The sequence below is a fragment of the Myotis daubentonii genome, chromosome 3 (assembly GCF_963259705.1).
Source record: "Myotis daubentonii chromosome 3, mMyoDau2.1, whole genome shotgun sequence".
Lineage (NCBI taxonomy): Eukaryota > Metazoa > Chordata > Mammalia > Chiroptera > Vespertilionidae > Myotis > Myotis daubentonii.
Window position 1 is genome coordinate 196,438,164 of NC_081842.1, and position 22,227 is coordinate 196,460,390.

General features: G+C 36.5%; 1 protein-coding gene and 1 pseudogene across 12 annotated transcripts in view; both read right to left on the reverse strand.

Moving 5' to 3' along the window:
• The window catches only part of AGO3 (argonaute RISC catalytic component 3), a 119,859-nt gene that overhangs the window by 48,712 nt on the left and 48,920 nt on the right, over positions 1–22,227 (reverse strand). For 9 of the 12 annotated variants that reach the window (XM_059690201.1, XM_059690199.1, XM_059690200.1 and 6 more), the window contains one exon: positions 1,842–1,976. In XM_059690201.1, coding sequence (XP_059546184.1) covers positions 1,842–1,976 — 135 coding nt within the window. Of the gene's footprint in view, positions 1–1,841; positions 1,977–15,847; positions 15,917–17,199; positions 17,288–22,227 lie in introns of those variants that run through there. The other 3 variants (XM_059690207.1, XM_059690208.1, XM_059690210.1) reach the window with 3 other exon arrangements.
• Positions 15,212–15,347, reverse strand: LOC132232226 (U1 spliceosomal RNA; annotated as a pseudogene).

The following is a 22,227-nucleotide window of genomic DNA, read 5'->3' on the forward strand; positions in this document are numbered from 1 at the left end:
AGATTTTAAAAATATTTTTACTGATTTCAGAGAGGAAGGGAGAGGGAGAGGGAGATAGAAACATCAATGATGAGAGAGAATCATTGATCAGCTGCCTCCTGCACACCCCTACTGGGGATTGGGCCCGCAACCCAGGCATGTGCCCTTGAGCGGAATTGAACCCAGGAGCCTTCAGTCCTCAGGCCAACGCTCTATCCACTAAGCCAAACCAGCCAGGGCATAACTTTGATTTTTTTGAGTTACTGTGGTAGTAATACTCGATGTACTTTGAAGAGCCATCTTTAAAAAAAAAAAAGCCTTCTTGATTTTGGAGAAAAAAATCATTAGCTTGTTAATTAGATTCAATTCAGATTTTTCTACCTCAAATCTAGGGTTATAGGTTCCTACGGATTAGACCCAAACCCAGGGTTAGGAGAAAGTCGAAATTTAAAAAAAAATGGATTACATAATTCTCTGCCCAGGTCCCCCCCCACCCAAAACCCTCCATCCAACAACAACAAAAAAAATTGGCTTTAATAAGTCAAATATTTAACCTATAAACTTGGCTTTACCTTCACTATAACATCAACTTTATAATGCTTTCTAGTCATTTTTTCAGTCATTTCTTTAGACCCCTGAGCAGTTGAAGTTAAGATCGAGTCCATGCTCTTCGGGCAGCAGTTGAATCCTTGTTCTGTACATCTTGTATTTTCTGTGATAAAGTGGTGATATGAGTTGATAGCATAGTTACCGCAAAATAATCTAAGTGACTTCATTATATCAGAGGTGGTAACTAAGCAGCAACTCCACGGGAAACCATGGCATTTAGATGATCACTTATTAATGGCGGGTAATGCACTATCTCCCAACAATGCTAACTGTGCAGTTAATACAGATTATGAAAGGATAATGGTATGATTGCAGTAGAGTACATTTTCTTATTTTGGTACTTCAATTACTTGAGATAAATGGATGCTTATTTTCAAAGCAGGAAAGATTTTCCTTGTAATGCTTTATTACAACAATTACCTCTTTCCTGGTTACTAAATGGCAAAGAATGATTGACTACTAGAGCAAGCAGATGCACTCAGCTACTACTCTTAAACAAAACTGCTCTTGAAAATTCCCTTAAATTGCTGAAAAAAATTAGTGTATGTAGGTCTGCATATAAAACTGTATATGCATTTTTAAATGTATACAGGAATGTACATACATATAAAAAGTTAAATATATACAAAATATATACTTTAGAACAATATTAAAATTATTTTTTGGGGGAAGACCATGTAGAGATGAATTAAATCAGTAAAACATACATATGATGCAAGACCACTATACAAATTTTAGTTACTAATTAAAAAAGGCAAGATCAATGATCAACTGTATAATGTACATAAAATAACTAAGTTCCAACTCTAGAACACATGAAACAGACTAGCCCCTTATCCATAAATTTTCTAAGGAATAAAATATTCTGCTATCATTTCAGAAAAATAAGAAAGTCATTGTATTAGAATTTATTCAAAGAATGATTCCAATTCTGAAGTACCAGTGTTTTTGAAATAACCTTTCTATTTTTAACAGTATTATAGAAGCATTTCCATTGTGAAGGTGAGACACTCTTACACCTTCAGCTAATAAAAGAAAGTATTAACAAAAAATTAGCTGCTATTGCTATTAATCCCACTACTTGGTACTTCTGTCACTGAAACACTAAGCTGTTATTGTAATGAATATTTTATAACTGATCTTTATTTTACTGGTAATGTTACATGAATAAATTATAATTAAAAAAATTTTCAATAAGTTTGTCATACTCATGAATTTTATAGTTAAGTTGTTCCAAATGCTAATTAATTCACCTTTTATCTCTTTGGTGAATTTTACCCGATGAGAATCAGTCAGAGGTCTTGGTTGCTCGTCAATATTATGAATGTCAAGAACTTCACACATGAACTGAATTACAGGTTGTGCTTTGTAGAAGGCAGTGGCAGAAACTAGGAAGAAAAGCACAAATAGTACAAATTAATGCTTCCTTAAAAAAATTCAGAAACAATCTCAGCTCCATGATAATGAACTAATTATAGAATTAAAATAATCCTTTATGTATACTTATATACTTAGAAAAATATTTCCAAAATTAAGCAGTTTCAATTTGACCTCTGTTTGACTGAAAGACAAGCACAAGAACAAAAAAGCTAAGACCTACAGTTTTTATAATCTCTCTCTTTCATCATGGTAACTGAATCATTCCATTCTCTACTACACGTACAGAGAAGTGTTCTGGGTGTGAGACAAGACCTGTAAAGGGACAAAGAAGCCTTGAGACCCTTAGCAAATGAGAAAGTTATGTATTATTTCTTAAAGCTTTCAATGCCACTCTAGACTGTTTTATGTATTCTAGTGAGAGCTTTCCCTGTTTTGTACAGATTTGAGTAGATAGCTGTGTTAAATGTTATTAGGGCTAATGAAAGCGATAGATAGTAACAATAGTAAGGGGTATCTGCCCAATGTTATCTAGCTACAGTTGCAGTTTTCTAACAGTCAACCAGCACGATTTCTTAATCTTTGCTTTTGGTACTGGAAGAGCTTCACCAATGGTTAGTATATCACTTTCACACATTTCTTAAACACATACTTACCGACTGCTATTATGTGCTACACTAGAAATTAAAAAACATGCCCACTGTCTACCAGTGAGGGTGGAAGGGGTGAAAGAGGGGGACATATGTAATGCCTTGAACAATAAGATAAATTTTTAAAAAAATATATTTTATTGATTTTTTACAGAGATGAAGGGAGAAGGATAGAGAGTTAGAAACATCAACGAGAGAGAAACATCGATCAGCTGCCTCCTGCACACTCCCTACTGGGGGTGTGCCCGCAACCAAGGTACATGCCCTTGACCGGAATCAAACCTGGGACCCTTGAGTCCGAAGTCTGATGCTCTATCCACTGAGCCAAACCGATTAGGGCAAGATAACTTTTTAAAAAAATAAAGATATGCACTCCTATGTTTATATAGCATTATTTACAATAACTAAGATCTGGAAACAGCCCAAATGCCCAGCAGTAGATGAGCAGATATAAAAATTGTGGTACATTACACTATGGAATACTATGTGGCTGTAATAAAGAAGGATCTCTTACCCTTTGTGACAGCATGGATGGACCCGGAGATTATTATGCTAAGTGTAATAAGCTAGTCAAAGAAGACAAATATCACATTATCTCACTTATATGTCGAATCTAATGAACAAAATAATCTGATGAACAAAATAGGTCCAGAGACATGGATGCATGGAACAGACTGACAGATCTCAGAGGGAGGGGGCGGGGTGTGGGAGGGCAGGAAGAGATTAATCAAATAACTTATATGCATAGCCCATGGACACAGACAATAGTGAAGGCCTGGGGTAGGTTAGGGGCAGGATGGAGGGGGGCAAAGGGCGGGAAATGGAGGACATCTGTATTATGCCAATAATAAAAATACATTTAAAAAAAGTTCTACCAAAAATTGATGGCAAATTTCAAATTCAACTTCAGTTAATAGGAAGTCCTACCTAGCACAGTAATTTAAGTTAAAAAACAAAAAAGGTAAAGAGAATGAAAAGGGAGAAACAAAATTATTATTCTCTACAATATGACTGTCTACCCAGAAAACCTAATATTCTATAGATAAATTACAGAATTAATAAGAGAGTTCAGCAAGGTTGCTAGATTTAAAATCAACATATGAAAATAATATATTCTTATATATTACTAACCAACTTAAAATGTAATAAAAAACACTTAAAATCACAACATAAAATATAAGGTACTTGAAATGAAATACAAACAAAAGATGTATGAGACCTATTGAGGGAATAGATATCTTTACTCTTGAAAGGTATTACAGAAGATGTAAATACATGGAGTAATATACCCAATTCATGTAAATTATCCCCAAATTAATCTGCAAATTCAAAGCAATTTCAATCAAAATACCAACAGGATACAACCTTTCCTACCTTAAGCTGAGATGGAAATTAATACAAAAAATGAGTAAAACTTAAATATCCTAAACAATTTTTAAGAATAAGGTCAGTGCCCGGCCAGCATGGCTCAGTGGTTGATTGTTAACCTATATACCAGAAAGTCACAGTTTTTTTTTAAAATATATTTTAGCCGAAACCGGTTTGGCTCAGTGGATAGAGCATCGGCTTGAGGACTGAAAGGTCCCAGGTTCGATTCCAGTCAAGGGCATGTACCTAGGTTGCGGGCACATCCCTGGTAGGAGATGTGCAGGAGGCAGCTGATCGATGTTTCTCTCTCATCGATGTTTCTAACTCTCTATCTCTCTCCCTTCCTCTCTGTAAAAAATCAATAAAATATATTTTAAAAAAAATAAAAATATATTTTATTGATTTTTTACAGAGAGGAAGGAAGAGGGACACAGAGTTAGAAACATCGATCAGCTGCCTCCTGCACACCCCCTACCAGGGATGCGCCCGCAACCAAGGTACATGCCCTTGACCGGAATCGAACCTGGGACCCTTGAGTCCGCAGGCCAATGCTCCATCCACTGAGCAAAACTGGTCAGGGCAGGAAGTCACAGTTTGATTCCAGTCAGGGCAAATGCCCAGGTTGTGGGCTCGATCCCCAGTGTGAGGCGTGCATGAGACAGCCGATCAATGATTCTCTCTCATCATTGATGTTTCCATCTCTCTCTCTCCCTCTCCCTTCCTCTCTGAAATCAATAAAAATATATTAAAAAAATTAAAGAATAAGGTCAGTCCTATCAATCATCATGATTTTAATAATCCTATTCAAGTCAAGAGACTGTGGGGACAGACACATAGACCAGCAGAATGGACTTGAAAACCTACCTCATACTCTACACAAAAGCAAATTCCTATTCAGAGAACTAAATATAAAAAGAAAAATGAAGTTTAAAGTAAAATATAGACTATGTTGATCTTGGAGGTAAGAATTTCCTAAACAAGATACAAAACTACAAACCATTAAAACTATAAAAAACAAAGATAAGATTTAGAAAAGCGAAAAAAAAAAACCCTAACAACCAGGTTATAGATTGGCAGAGGATATGTGTAGTAAACATAACAAATGATTAGTATCTAAGTTCTTATAAATTAAGATAAAACAATAAAAGTGGTAGGCATTTCATAGAAAAGCTAAATGTCAAAAACACTGAGCTATCATTTTTACACCAATCAAGATGGGTAAAAAAATATCAAGATTAGTAACACACACTGACAATCCAATGGACGCTCTCATAAAGATTATCAACTCTAATAAAAGAGAAAAATGGTAATTGGCGTACGAGCTACCCTTTTCATTGGCTAATCAGGGCTATATGCAAATTAACTGCCAACTAAGATTGGCAGTTAACTGCCAACTAAGATTGGCAGTTAACTGCCAACAAGATGGCGGTTAATTTGCATATGTAGGCACAATGCAGGGAGGCGAAAGGGAAAGCAGGAAGAAGCCCCCTGCCACTGACAGTGATCGGAAACCCAGGGGGGAGCTAAGAGCTGGGGGGCAGGGCAAAGGCGGCCCTGGGGCCGCCTTTGCCCTGCCCCCCAGCCATGATCGGAGAATCAGGTGCCTTTTCTGCCCTGGCCAGTGATAGGAGGAAGTAGGGGTGGAGCCAGCGATAGGAGCTGGGCACGGTCGAAGCTGGCAGTCCCAGGAGCTAGGGGTCCCTTGCCTGGGCCTAAAACGGAGCCCACGATCGCGGGGCCACTGCAGCTGCGGGTCCCCGCTGCCCGGGCCGGACGCCTCAGCCAGAGGCATCAGGCCTGGGCAAGGGGCCGATCCTGCGATTGGAGGGTGATGGGAGTCAACGCCTGAGGGCTCCCAGTATGTGAGAGGGGGCAGGCTGGGCTGAGGGACACTCCCCCCCCCCCCTCACACCCAGTGCACGAATTTCGTGCACCGGGCCCCTAGTAGGAATATAATCTGATACAATCAGTCAGGAGAACAAATGATAACAGAAGTAAATTTGAAGATGCGCATAATTACCAATTCAGCAATTCCACTATACTGGAATGTATACTAGAGAAATTCCTTATCTGCAAAAGGAGATATGAATAAGAATGCTTACTGTAGCATTGTTTCTATTTTTATTTTTTAAAAATATATTTTTATTGATTTCAGGGAGGAAGGGAGAGGGAGAGAAACATCAATGATGAAAGAGAATCACTGATCGGCTGCCTCCTGCACGCCCCACACTGGGATCAAGCCTTCAATCTGGGCATGTGCCCTGACCAGGAATTGAACCATGACCTCCTGGTTCACAGGTTGATGCTCCACCACTGAGCAACACTGGCCGAACTGTAGCATTGTTTTTAATAAAAAGAATGGAAACAACCTAAATATCCATCAATTGAATGGATAACTGTGTAGTATATTCATTCAATTAAAATTAATGGGCAGGTACTAGATTTCAGATAAAAAATTGAGAAATAAAATATAGATATTACTTGAGAGGAGTTTGGTGGAAATGAGTTATTACCAACAGTTAAATTGCTAGAATCTAGATATGTATAAATACAACTAAGGACTTTTTTATTTATTTATTTAATTTTTTTTACAAAAATTGACTAGAAATCTAGAATACCAGTGAGATAGTCTTTCAATTTATGAGCAAGCCTATTTCTGAATTTATTAAGGACATTTAAATTTCATTAAGGTTTTATAATATACCCTATAACTCTCATGTATCTTTCAATAGATTTAAAATTTTTGTTGCTGTTGCAAATTTATCCTTTAATTCTTTGTCACTTACTAACTGCTGCATGTTTGTTTTTCAACTATGTTTATTTTTTTTAATTCATTGGTAGCAGTGTTAGGATTATTTAAAAAAAGGACAGGCTTGGAAATAAAATAGATTTTAATCCTAGGTCCAGCATTCACTGATTTCTCTGAATTTCTATCTGTTTATCTGTAAAATTAGAAAAATACCTACTATTCATAGCATTAGGGTGGAGATTCAATGTAAGGTACCTACTTGTGCCCAGAACATGATAGCTCAATAGAGCTCCTTTTCTCATTTTTGAAGAATTGTCTACTCATGTCTTTTGATCTATTGAAGTCTTAATTCTAGGCAAAATCATTTTGTCAATGTAAACACCTTAAAGGTGTTACATGAGAGAATGTTCCACAAAAAAGAGGTTAGGATTTTTAAGTTTGCTTTTTTGTGTGTCAAAATTAAAAATTTATGTTAGGACACAGCTGAAATAACAAATGTGGGGGGAAAAAAGAAAATAAGAAATATTTGCCATATTTAAAAATAACTAGGAATACATGTATCAAAATAAGTCAAGGTTCAAATGAATAGTATAAAACAAAGCAGTAATTAATGTTGGATCATGGCAAAAACATAACCACAATATATGAAATATTTCAGCCCTGACTGGTTTGGCTCAGTGGATAGAGCATCGGCCTGCGGACTGAAGGGTCCCAGATTTGATTCCGGTCAAGGGCATGTACCTTGGTTGCGGGCACATCCCCAGTAGGGGGTGTGCAGGAGGCAGCTGATCGATGTTTCGCTCTCATTGATGTCAGTATCAGCGGTATACCAGCCTTATAAAATTGAGTTGACAATAAAGTATTATTTAAAAAATAAATAGAGTTAAAAGCCTTTCCTTACCTTCTGTTTTCTGAATGAATTTGTGCAAGATTGGTATTATTTTTTCTTAAATGTTTGATAAAGTTCTAACATTTAAGAAAAACTGAAATAATTTGTGACTGGGTTTTGTTAGAAAGAATGATGAATTTCAATTTCTTTAATAGATACAAGGCTATTCAGATTTCCCTTTGAGTCAATTTTTATAAAGTTGTGTTTAAGTTATAAAATTAATTGGTATAAAGTTGTTCATAACATTTTATTAACCTTTCAATTTTGAAGGATCTTTAGTGATACCCCTCTTTAATTCCTGATACTAGTAATCTATTTTTCTACATTAGTATTGCTAAGAATTTATTGATTTTATTAATATTTAAAGAAGAACCAACTTTTGGCTTCTGTTTTGTTTTCTATTTAATTTTTGCTCTGATCTTTATTATTTCTTACTTTCTGCTTACTTTGGGATTTAATGTGTTCTTTTTCTAGCTTGCAACAAGAGCTTTGTGTGACAGTCTCCAAAGTGGTGCCTAATAAGTCTTGCCTTATGGGATATGCACCTTTTTGTAAGTCTCTTCTACACTGAATACATCTGATCTGTGCAACAGGATATTATGAAAATGGCAGAATGTAACTTTCATTGCTAGGCCTTAATGTCATTACAACTTCTGTCTTGCTCTGTCTTAGATTAATTCTCCAGAGAAAGCCAGGTACAACGTCATAAGGAGACTTAACCAGCCCTATTGAGAGGTCCATGGGCAAGAAATCAAGCCTCCAGTACAAATTTGTTACCAATTGTGTTTTATAGATGTCAAACAAGACTTAATCATCCATTTAAACATTAAGTACCTATTAGACAGGGACTCCTTTATGGGTTGGAATTTAGAAAGGAAGCATAAAAAACCTCAGCCTTTTTAAGAACAGACCCTGGTTAACTACAAGGAACTCATTTCATTCCTTCCGAAACTCCACTATAACTATAGTGAGGAATAATAATAATGAAGACATAAATCTAGAAGGAGGGGAGAACAGAAAACTGGAAGTGCATCAACATTTCAGAAGATGAAAAGCTAGTTGACAAGTTGTAACTGATAGCAGATCCAAGAAAATGAAATTCTAAGTCAGCTATGTTGGGAATGATAAGAAACAACTGCATTTACACTATAGGATTCTCAAAAAGCACGAGATGTGGCAGTACTAGGTACCTCTGAAACTGATGACAGAAGGATGGGGGTGCAGAAAAACACAGAGAAAAACTGAAAAGCAGGTAAAGTCCTAGATCCCTTGTCTAGCTCCACATTATTGAGCAACTGCCTCTTCATCCTTGCATAAGTCTTAATGGGAGTTTTAATGTCTGGAAAAAGTAAAAGGTTCTTTGAAGAGAGGATATCTGGTACAACTGAAAGCACAGGACTAATCCAAAAACAAGGAATTAAATAACTATAAATATTAAATGGTGAATGTAGACATGCCCCAAGCCAGAATCCCCAACTTGGTTTCCAAAAGGTAGGCAATAAGGTTACTCTCAGGCAGGAATTTGGAAGACTCATGTTTGGGTAACCTGATTAGCCAAGAGGAGAGACCCAAGTGTTCTAATGTTATAGGTTCCCCATTAAAATCACCCAATGAAGAAACTCAGTCAACAGGCCCTACCAATGCATTCAAAGTTTCTAGTCAGTGTTTATACTCCAACTGAATCATGAGTAAAATATTCAAGGATACGACATATTTGAGGAAAGCCTCCAAAGTGGAAGACAGGTTAAAAAAATATATATTTGGAGGGAAAATAAGAATGTGAAGGATAGAGACACCAAAATAAATTATTCTCACAGGTAAGAGAGGACACTACATTTATGAAACAAGAATAGTATGCTGTAATAAAATAACATTCAGGAAATAAAAAAAAACTATTAGAAATTAAAAACATATTAGCATGAAAGAAAAAGTGAATAGAGGGTTAGAAGATGAAGATGGGGAAATTTTCCAGAAAGTAAAGCAAAGCAAGGGGAAAAAGACAACAGACATACACTTAAAATGGGTGAATTTTATGGTATGTAAATTAAGCTTCACTAAAGCTATTTAAAAATGGAACACTGCTTTCGTCCCGGCTGGGTGGCTCGGTTGGAGCATCATCATCCCATACACCAAAAGATTGTCAATTCAATTCCTGGTCGGGGAGCAGAGAATTGATGGATATTTCTCTCTCTAAAATCAATTAAAAAAACAACAAAAACACAATCCTTAGGTGAGTGTTAAAAAAAAAAAGGTGCATGCTTTCAAATTTATGAAGGAAAATTATTTCCAACATAAAAACCCAGCTAAACTACAATCTCAGTTTGTGCAAAGTGTCAAAAAAATTGCCTGCTGTGTGACCTTTTCTCATAAAACTTCTAAACATTAAAAAAAGGGGATGGAGAGAACCAAGATAGCGGCATAGGTAAACACCGGAGATTGCAGCCTTGCACAACCACTTCAAAAATACAACTAAAAGACGGAAGACATCATCCAGAACCACAGGAAGGCTGGCTGAGTGGAAATTCTACAACTAGAAGGAAAGAGAAAAGCATACCGAGACTCAGAGGAGGCGCAGTGCGGAAGTAAAATACTAAGGTGCGGAGGTGCATGCGGAGTGGGCTGGCGGCTGGGGCAAGGTTGTTGTTTTCAATCGGGGGGGAGCCTCAGGCTCTGAGCTCCAGTTCCGGGAGAGTCTCTAGGGACCCAGACTCATACGGGAGAAGCAGGACTGTCTGGCAGCGGTCGGAACTCGAGGGCAGCTTTCTCTCCGAGGTGCTTGCATTGATTACCAGGACACTGAGAAGCAAAGCCTCTGAGGGCAGGACCTAGAGCAGCCATAACTGCTAGCCCCGCCCTATTGATCCTGTGGGACCTGCCCCGCCCAAGTCCTGCAGGGAGGCTTTTGCTGGATAGCCTCAGGCAAAGGCTAGATTAGCATCTCCCTAGAGATCCAGGAGCCAGGAAGCCCAGAGGTCAGAGTGGGACCATCCAGTTTGCAGCTCCGTGGAAACATAAAGGCCACACTCAGGGGGCAGACTCAGTGAGCACCAAAGCCCCATTGAAGCAAGTCTTGCCCCAGAGGGGTGTCTCCAGCACAGAAGTTCTCCCACTGCAAACACAGCTGATTCTCACAACCAATTGGCCTGGAGGCCAATTCCTCCCAGTGATACCTACAACAATCAAGGCTTAACTACAACAAGACTGTGCACAAAGACCACAAGGGGGTGCACCAAGAGTGTCCTCCTCAGGTAACTGGGGAGGCTGAACCACTGGGCCCTAGAGGACACTTAGCATAGAAAACCACTTTATCAACATAGGGAAGCATAAAAAACGCAGAGACAAAGAAAAAGGACACAAATGACAGAAATGGAGGAAAGCAAACTACTGGATATAGAGTTCAAAACCACACTTTTAAGGTCTTTCAATAATTTTCTAGAAACTGCCAATAAACTTAATGAGATCTACAAGAAATCTAATGAGACCCTCGATGTGGTGATAAAGAACCAACTAGAAATTAAGCATACTCTGACTGAAATAAAGAATATTATACAGGCCGAAACCGGTTTGGCTCAGTGGATAGAGCGTCGGCCTGCGGACTGAAGGGTCCCAGGTTCGATTCCGGTCAGGGGCATGTACCTGGGTTGCGGGCACATCCCCAGTAGGAGATGTGCAGGAGGCAGCTGATCGATGTTTCTCTCTCATCGATGTTTCTAGCTCTCTATCTCTCTCCCTTCCTCTCTGTAATAAATCAATAAAATATATTAAAAAAAAAAAAAAGAATATTATACAGACTCCCAACAGCAAACTAGAGGATCGCAAGAATCAAGTCAACGATTTGAAATACGAAGAAGCAAAAAACACCCAACCAGAAAAGCAAAATGAAAGAAGAATCCAAAAATACAAAGATAGCATAAGGGGCCTCTGGGACAGCTTCAAACGCACCAACATCCGAATTATAGGGGTGCCAGAAGAAGAGAGAGAGCAAGATCTTGAAAACCTATTTGAAGAAATAATGACAGAAAACTTCCCCTACCTGGTGAAAGAAATAGACTTACAAGTCCAGGAAGCACAGAGAACCCCAAACAAAAGGAATCCAAAGAGGACCACACCAAGACACATCATAATTAAAATGCCAAGAGCAAAAGACAAAGAGAGAATCTTAAAAGCAGCAAGAGAAAGAAAGTCAGTTACCTATAAGGGAGTACCGTTAGGAATGTCAGCTGATTTCTCAACAGAAACTATGCAGGCCAGAAGGGAGTGGCAAGAAATATTCAAAGTGATGAATGCCAAGAACCTACAACCAAGATTACTTTATCCAGCAAAGCTATCATTCAAATTGAAGGTCAGATAAAGAGCTTCACAGATAAGAAAAAGCTAAAGGAGTTCACCACCACCAAACCAGTATTATATGAAATGCTGAAAGGTATCCTTTAAGAAGAGGATGAACAAGAAAAAGGTAAGATACAAATTATGAACAACAAATACACATCTATCAACAAGTGAATCTGAAAATCAAGTGAATAATCTGATGAACAGAATGAACTGTTGATTATAATAGAATCAGGGGCACAGAAAGGGAGTGGACTAACTATTCTTGGGGGGGAAGGGGTATAGGGGATGCGGGAAGAGACTGGACAAAAATCGTGCACCTATGTATGAGGACAGTGGGTGGGGAGTGAGGGAGGAGGGTGGGGTGGGAACTGGGTGGAGGGGAGTTATGGGGGGAAAAAGAGGAACAAATGTAATAATCTGAACAATAAATATTTAATAAAAAAGGGGGGGGTGGAGGAAGAAAGGGGATGCAAAAACAGATTAATTTAGGAGAAAGACAAAATTTCCCAGGGAAATAGTGAAGTGTGATCCCAATAAGACAGCTGTGCATCAAATATGAAGGGTATGCACAGGCCAGACTGAAACAGGATGAATCAAGAAACAGATCTGATGAAGACTGTCACTGAGATTCCTGTAGCCATTATACTGATCTTCTAATATGAGGATAGACTGGGTAAGCCTGATACAGATATCTATACTTGGCCCTGCTTGACCTCATGTAGAAAGTTCACACTTTATTTTCACCCTAAAGAAATGCTCTCCTTTGAACTACTTCTGAGAAGACTAATATGAATAGCATACAAAAAATATTTTATAATCTTAGAGATGTTATACCTTAACTCAATATAAACATATGAAGCAACACTAATATTGTGATTAATTACTAAAAATTTGTTTTCCTTACAAATAACTTTTGACTCTTAAGCAGAATAAATTACAATTTAATAATTTATTAGCCACTTATATTTTACAATAATTTTACAACCACTTGTATTTTCTGACTACTTTCTTCTAGGAGCAAAATACAGTGAATATGTTATAGGAAGCTAGTTTTTACTGAAAAGCACAGAAAAAAGTAAATAAAGATAAAATTACATTTCTCAGTTTAGCTGTCCTGGGTCTGACATTTGTCTGCCAGAAATCTTGCTTCTAAAAGGAATACAGCAGAGAGCTGTGAATATCGAGAGCATAAGCTTTGCAATCAGAACAGTTGACCTCTATCTTTTAAATATCAACTATGTGACCTTGAGTCTTAAATGTAAACTTTAGTTACATTCAAGTATAGGTTTAATACGTTGTATCACATGTAAACTATTTAAATATAAACTATGTGACCTTAGAGAGAGAAAGCCATTTTAGAGGAAGTTTAGAGATTTTTAACTCTCTAAACTTCAGTTGGGGGTATCACCTAACTCATACAAACTGTGGGAGAGTTTGTATGAGATAATTTATGTAAAACCCTTAGCATTCTATCTGGTATATAATAAGAGGTAAATAAAAATATCTTAAGGGAGAAAGCACTAATAAACACCAGATTTATTGTGATGCTCTTTTTCCCCCCAAATATTTTTGAGTTTACTTATTTCAGACAGGAAGGGAGAGGGAGAGAGAGATAGAAACATCAATAGCCCACAACCCGGGCATATGCCGACTGGGAAGTGAACCCGTGACCTCCAGGTTCATAGGTCGACGCTCAAACACTGAGCCACGACAGCCGGGCTGTGATGCTTTTAAAATGTGTGAATTACAATAGCAAAATGAAAGTTGAAAATGAATTTGGCCTAAAAGCAGGCTAAATTAAAAATAAATTCCACATTTCATTGAATCTAAGATGCCAATGAAGGTACGGCATATATTGATTTTATGTAACCTGATAAAGAAATTTGCCAATTAAACTGACAAACCATCAACTATAAGATATCTCTCAATTTTAGAGATGAAAGGTGATAAAAAACTTTTTTGAGTCTTAGATTGATAAACTTAAGTAAGTTGAATTTTAATTATGTAGTTGAGAGAATATTAAGTACCATGAGAACAATCATTCTGAAGGTAAGATTAAGTCACACAATTAGAATTAAATTGCTCTATTTCTTAGAGTACTCTTCCATGCTTATTTCCACCACCAATTTCACCTAGCTCTCATCTGTCACTTCCTCAAATAAATGTTCCTGAGAGTAGAATGGATTCCAGTGTTATATGCTCCCATTGCACTCAGTACTTCTTCATAGTACTCATTATATTGCTTAATACCAGTTTTCTTCAGTAGATTTTATGTTCAGTAAAGGCTGTTTTGAACTCAGTGCAATATAGCAAATATAAGGGTTGCAAAATCAGTATCACACAGAAACAAAAAAGGAAATATAAGCAAGTAAGGTGGTCAGTGCAGTATTTTCACTCCTTTCATAGCATATTACAATTAAAAAATAAACCCATTTAGAATTTTAGGCTTTATTTTCATTTCATTAAAATTTCATATAGGTCTTTAAAAAAATACTATCTATCTTCTGATTTCTTTGCTTTACAATGGCACAAATAAATATATTCTCACATTTTCTTGAAATATGCAGCCTTTCAGGTCTCTCTCTTCTCCCTACCCCAACCAACCTATTCCATTCCTCTCTGTACTTTCTACTTAAAGGGAACCAACCACTATCCAGAAATTGGGATGTATTTGTCTCATCTAGGTTTTGATCATTTTACTGCATTTGCATGTACCCAGTATATATTTTTCATACTTTTTTTCTGTTTTAAATTTACATAGGTAACATATCCTTTTGCTATTTGCTCTGCCCCAACTTTGCTTTTAAAACTGATGGATTAATGTAGTCACGTTTATCTGTATTTTCTATTATGATTTATAAATTTATATTTTAATGTTAGAGATAGACGTTACAAAGTTTCCATATAAACACACATGGTTTATTTTTAGGCTCTGTATTCTACTTCATTAATCTGTCTGTCCCTGCACTTAAAAACAGTATGCTATAATTGTTATAGTTTTAAAATAAGGAGGGCAATTCCTTCCTCTTTACTCTTTTTAGAAATTATACTGGCTTTTAATTCAATCTTGATCGTATTTTTCCTAAGTATAATATAAAGATTCTCACAAATGTTTTAAATATTATTAAGGAAAGATGAATGGGGTAATGTGATTATCACATCAATCAGTTTCCTTATATTAAACTGGTTACAAAAGTAAAATAAAATTATACTGGCTTTACCTGGTCATTAATTTTTTCATATAAATACGTTCCCCCCACCCCCCAAATTATGCAGTCAAGTTTCCCACATTTGGGGAAATCGCAGGGGTCAACACATCCAGAGGGCAGTGGATAAGCCTCGCCCTGGGAAAACCACCTTCGTGATCATGGTATCTCCCCTGCCAGGTAAGTATCATATAAATCTTAACATTAACTTTTCAAGAAATCCCTATTGGGACTTTAATTAAAATTGCATTTATAGATTAATTTTGGGAGAACTAACATATCAAATTGAGTCTTCTCAATAAGCCTACTACATTTCATTCATTTAGTATTTCTCTTATGTCTTTGAATAAAATTTTTTATTTCTGTGTACCTCCTTTTCAATCCAAATTCTTGATCTCATCATATTTGTTAGAGCTCAGTTAAGACATCATTTACTTCTACAAACATTTTTCTAATTTTCCAGGCTTATTTGGATGCTCCTCCTCTATGCTCTTGGTTTCATTTATTATTTGCTTAATATGACCAAGAGCTGTGCTAGGCCTGGAAGGTATATACATTGGTGAAAAAGATTAGCTTCAAAACGCTTTAATTCTAATAGGAGACACAGAACAATAAAACTTGTCATTCAGGTGACACATGCTATTACAGGGCAAGTACACTGTGCTATGGGAATACATAAGAGAAATACCTAACTCAGACTTGGGGGGTGAAGGGTGTCAAATACTGCTTCTCAAGGAAGTAACATGTAGACTGAAACCTGTAAGAAGAACAGAAGTTAGCAAACACAATAGTTACTAAATATCATAGTACTTGTCTTACTCTTGATTTTGTTGGAAAAGCTCCCACTGCTTAACTGTGAATTCATCTACTCTGAATGTTTCCTCTCTTGAAACCACTTTTTTTTGGCTCTCATACTGCCTGTCGTAAATGTTAATTAGTCATTGGTCCTTCTTCCTTCCTTAAATGCCAGTATTCCCGATAGCATTATCCTTCTCATTTGTTTTTAATTTAAATACTATCCTTAAGAAGTTTTTCCATTTCTACAGTTCAAGTATGGATTTATATATTGAGGAACCCCAAAATTTTATTTTTTAACTCCTACCACTACAGATTTTCATACCTGTATTTCCGACTACATACTAAATTTCTCTATCCATATGTCTCAAAGAATCCTCAAACTTTAGATATATTAACAATTTATCTATTTTTATACATGGTGTATACTGCCAACCAACCAGCAACAGCAGATCTATCTCTCATATTCAGTTGACAGCATAACCATTCATACCTGGTATGAATGAGTCACTATTCTGAATGTATGTTGGCGAGTATGCCTTTCTTAGAAGCTAGTTTATAACACAGCACAAATACTGAGTCTTTTATGTTTGGTAACATAAAAGCTGTTTCAAAGGTTGAATAATCACAGGATTTTGCAGGCAAGGCATGTTGTTTTTCAATGTGTCAATGTGGCAAAACTACTAGTTGCCAGTTATTCAAACAAACACTAATCTAGCTGTTGCTGTGAAGATATATTACAATTGTAATTAAAGTCCATAATCAGTTGACATTAGGAGATTATCTTGGATAATACAGGTGGGCCTAACTCAGTCAGTTGAAAGGCTTTAGAAGCAGGCTTGAGGTTTCTCCCAGAGAGAGAAAAGAAATTCTACCGATGGATAGCTGCTTCAGCCCATGCCCATGAGATGCAGCCTGCCCTTGCTGACAGCTTACCCTAAAGATTTCAGACTTACCTAGTGTAAGCCGAATCTCTCTCCATATATATCTCCTACTGGTTCTGCTTCTCTGGTTGAACCTAACTAGTAAACCAGGCTTGAGGTTTGTTTACAAAAACAATTCCTTAAAGAAGCTAGTAAACCCTCTGGCCTATTCATTTCCAATCAGTTCCATGTGCCAGTAACTATACCCAAGTTTTTTTCTGCACATGGTTCTTAAACCTTTTTGTTTTTATTTTTTTTAAATTTAATCCTTGTAATATGTTCCTTCCTCTCCATCCCACATTAGACCATCACCATCTCTTACCTGAACTAGTGATTGAAAAAGCCTCCTAACTGGCTTCTCAGATTAGTTTTTTCTCCTCTATCTATTCTCCACACTGCTGCCAGAGGTCTCTTTCTGGAAAACAAATATGATCATGTCACTATCCTTCTTAAATACCTTTGAAGTCTTCCTACCTACAGGATAGAGGTAAATTTGTTTACTAATTCATCAATTCTGTTTTTAACTCTTATTTCCTTATATTTTTCTTTGCATTTACTTTTCTGTTATTTTTCTAACTTGTTGAGATGAATGGGTATGCCACTGATACTTTTCTTTATTTCTAATAACATTTAAGGTTTTAAATTCTCTCTAACCATTTCTTTAGCTAATCATACCAGTATGTACATTTTCATTACCCTTCAGTTCAAAATATTTAAATATTTCATTGTGATTTCTTTGACCAATGGATTATCTAGAGATTATTTATTAATAATATCCAAAGCTGGACTTTAAGTTTCAGTAGGAAAATGGCAAATTTATTTCCAGATTTCCCTACTTTCTTCAACACAGAGCTACAAAGAAAATGTTAAAAAAAAAAAGAAAAAAAGTCTCTATCTTCAGTGAACGTTTAAGACAATAAAAACCTGAAAATGCCAAATTATAAGTAAATATGGCCCCAAGGACTTGGGGCTAGTGGAAACTATGCAAGAGAGGATAGGAAGTATAAAGGGAGTCTAGTGGGGACCAGTAAATTTTCATTCCCATAAAGAGAGAGTCCTATCCTAAGTGGGAACTGTAATGTTAGAACTAAAATTGAATGGGGGAAATCTCAGAAGGAAGCAGAGAAAGGAGGTTTAGAAAGTGTCATGAAACTAAGTAGAGGGTGATTTTTAAGTGACAGATCTCAGACAGTACTACCCTTCTAAAAGCAAGGCATGCACTTTTCTTTTGTAACACCAAACTTACAAAAAGTTAAAAGAATAGTACAAGACCTCCTGTACAGCCTCTAATTGTTAACATTTGGGCAGGCACTTTAAAAAGCAGAAGTTGTATTAGTAGAAGCTAGTAAGGACCTAGTGGACCTCATGGCTGGTAATTCCCACCTGTTAAATGCCTAATTTACTGAGAGGCAAAGGAAATGTGGTTATATTTTGAAGAAAGAACCCATCAAAGCAACAGGACAGAGATCATGAGCAGAGAAACCTGGAAAACTACCTTGCTTCTAATGTTCTATCCCACCTCTCCCTCCCACTTCGTCTCTTCTAACAGGTGGCTTGGAAAAACTAGTATCATTTAAATGTGAATAACAAAAAAGTGATATGTTCCATACAAAAATACCAAAAGAAAGTGTAAAAAGGCAGCACAAAATCCCTGATGAAGAAAACGCAACAGAAAATATCACCACAAAGTAGATGAAAATTAATTCAAAGATTTTTAATGCAGCTAGGATGAAAGATCTCAGAGCAGAAATTTAACAGCTCAGGAGACAGCCAGTCAACAGGAGAAGATAAAATAAGCATTGCAATAACTCATGTAAGAAATGAAAGAAAAAAAAATTTTTTAAATTAAAAAGATGAAGACTAAGCTACAACTAGTACATGGTAAAACTTATACTACAAAAGGCACTGTAAGGAGCAAATAGTACAGAACATTTTTAAAAGAAAATGATAGATTTTAAATGGAATGTAACTGTTACACACTCTAACAATACAGAAACCATAATACATACAAAAAATGAATGACAGTAGAAAACATAAAAATAGAATAAACTCACTGATTGCACCTTATAGTAATAGATAGTCAAAGTTGAGAGTCAAGTAGTAAAAATGTAAGAAAAATTAATAGGTCTAGAGGCATGGATGCTTGGAACAGACTGACAGATCTCAGAAGGGTGGGGGTGGGTGTGGGGGACAGAAAGAGATTAATGAAAGAATTTATATGCATACATTCACAGCCCATGAACACGTACAATAGTGTGGTGAAGGCCTGGGGTGGGGAGGGGGTTATTGGAGGGGGGCAAAGGGAGAGAGGGATATTGGGGACATCTGTAATACTGTCAACAATAAAAAAAAAGTAAGCAAAATTATAATGAATAAAATAATGCTATAATGGCTAAAACTAATTTGTAAAGGAGAGGGAGGAAAGAAAGAGAAGAGAATAAAGCTAATATAATTGTTACTCAATAAGGAAAACAAAAGACACTGCTTTAAAAAAGAAAGTTGAAGACCAGTTGGTGTAGCACAGAGGCTGAGTGTTGACCCATGAACCAGGAGGTCATTGTTCGATTCCCCATTAGTGCACATGCCCGGGTTGTGGGCTCAATCCCCAGTAGGGGGTGTGCAGGAGGCAGCTGATCAATGATTCTCTTTCATCACTGATGCTTCTAACTCTTTCTCCCTCTCCCTCCTCTCTGAGCTAAATAAAAAACATATTAAAACAAAGAAAGTTGAGTATTATATGAAGTTATAAGTATAAAGGTAACCACTTGTGGGGAGAAAAAAAACCTTCCTAATTCAAAACTATCACTAAAAAAGCACAAAATAGACCACTTAGTTTAAAAAACATATATAATCAGAAAATATAACAAAATAATTTGACACAACTAAGATGAAACATGTATGTTATTCCTATCTATATGGCTCAACTGATCCATTAACAGAAAAAAAGCTTTAGACTGACCCCAAAGCAAAAACCACTGTATGCTGTTGCCAAGATGTATTTGTGATTCAAAAAATATTTTAAAATTTAAAAGAAATGAAAATTTAGGGCCTGGTCTAGTAGCTCAGTTGATTAGAACATTGTCCTGACAGGCTAAGGTTTTGGGTTCAATCTCTGGTCAGGGCACATACAAGAAGCAACCAATGAATGCATAAATAAGTGAAACAACAAATCTCTTTCTTTTTCTCTTTCTCCCCTCACTTCTCTCCCCCTAACTAATCCTATATAATGAGAGGAATATGCTAATTAGCTGTTACACCCTGAGGCATAACGACCAAGCCATCACCAGATCACAGATCAGCAGGAGGGTGGGCCAGCGAGGTACAGGTGGACTGTGGAGAGCTACAGGAGGGGGCAGGGCTGCAAGCTATGGGCATTGGGGAGGGCGGGCGGGGCTGCGGGCAGAGAGCTACAGGGGGGCGGCAGTGACCTATTGGTGCACAGATTTGTGCACAGGGCTACTAGTCAATAAATAAATGAATGAACAGAATATGGTTCACAAAAACATAGATTATAATCCTTTATTTAGATAATGTAGACAGACTTTGGCCAAAAAGTACTAAAACAAGTCATTTTTACCATTGTAAAAGATACAATTCACAATGAAGAAAACAGGTATGTTTATGTTCCCTATAATATACCAGCAACATTAAGAAAGGAGAAATGATAGGAGATAAAAAAAGAGCAGAAACACAATAATAAGAAATTTAAATTTATTTCTCTAAGTCTGAGAGAACAAGTATACAAAAATAAATAAGGACATAAATGATCTAAATAACAATCAAAATGGTAATGCTGATGGATATTCATTTAACTCTACCCAAATAATTGAATATCCCTTCTAAAATATATATATATATATTTTTAAATGTATTTTATTGATTTTTTTACAGAGAGGAAGGGAGAGGGATAGAGAGTTAGAAACATCGATCAGCTGCCTCCTGCACATCCCCCACTGGGTATGTGCCTGCAACCAAGGTACATGCCCTTGACCGGAATTGAACCTGGGACCCTTCAGTCTGCAGGCCGATGCTCTATCCACTGAGCCAAACTGGTTAGGGATACACACACACACACACACACACACACACACACACATATTTACTGATTGCGGAGAGTGAAAGGCAGAGGAAGAGAGACAGAAGCAACAATGATGAGAATCATTGATCGGCTGCCTCCTGCATGCCTCCCACTGGGGGAGCCTATAACTCAGGCATGTGCTCCTGACCAGAATCAAACCCAGGACCCTTCAGTCTCCAGGCCAATGCTCTATCCACTGAGACAAACCGGCTAGGGCGAATATTCTTTACTTTTACTTTTTAAATGTTTTTATGGATTTTAGAGAAAGAGGAAGGGAGAGAGCAACATTGATTGGCTGCCTCCTGCACATCCCCTATTGGGAATAGAGCCTACAACCCGGGCATGTGCCCTGACTGGGAATCAAACCAGTGACCTTTTGGAGCACGGAATGATCCTTAACCAACTAACTGAGCCACAACTGCCAGGGCTATACCTAATTTTTAAATAGCTATTGAATTTTTGTAAAAATTGACTACATATTAGGCTACAGAAAATACCTCAACAAATTCTAAAATTTGAAATTACAAAACACATTCTGAGTAACAACACAAAAAAATGAGAAATTTGTAACAAAATCAGAAAATAAAGAGATCTTCAATCTGAAAATTTAAAAAGTCTCTCAAAAAACATTTAGGTTATTGGGCAAATACAAATAAAATCTGTGGTGTTTGGAATATAGCTAAAACAGTGATCAGAAGAAAATTTATTATTTTACATACTTTTATCAATAAGAAAAAAATGAAAGTAAATGAGTTACTAATATAGCTCTAAAAGTTACAAAAACAACTAAATTAACTGAAGTAAGGTAGAGGGAAAAAATATAAAGTTAAAAGTAGAAATTAAGAATGTTAAAAAAAAAAAGCCAAAAAACTGAAAAAAAATTTCCGAAGTTCTTGCTGGTGGGGGGAAAAAAAATCAACTGATTAAAACTACTCCTTCTCCTAATCAAGAGTAAAATTAAGGAGAAAGTACAAATATACAAAATAAGAAATGGGGGTAAACAACAGAAATAGACAAAATTTCAAAAAATAGGAAATTAATTTATAAAATTCTATACAAATAAATATAATTTTCTAGTAAGATATTACTTACCAAAACAGAGCCAAAAGCCTACACAGACTGGTTTTCATAAAATAAATGGAAGAAATTTTAAAAGAGCTACCTACCAAACAAAGCAAAACATATAGGCCACAAGAGTATACAGGGGATTTCTACCAAATCTTTAAAGAGCTGTTAACTTCAATACTATTTAAAAACTGTTGTACATTTTAA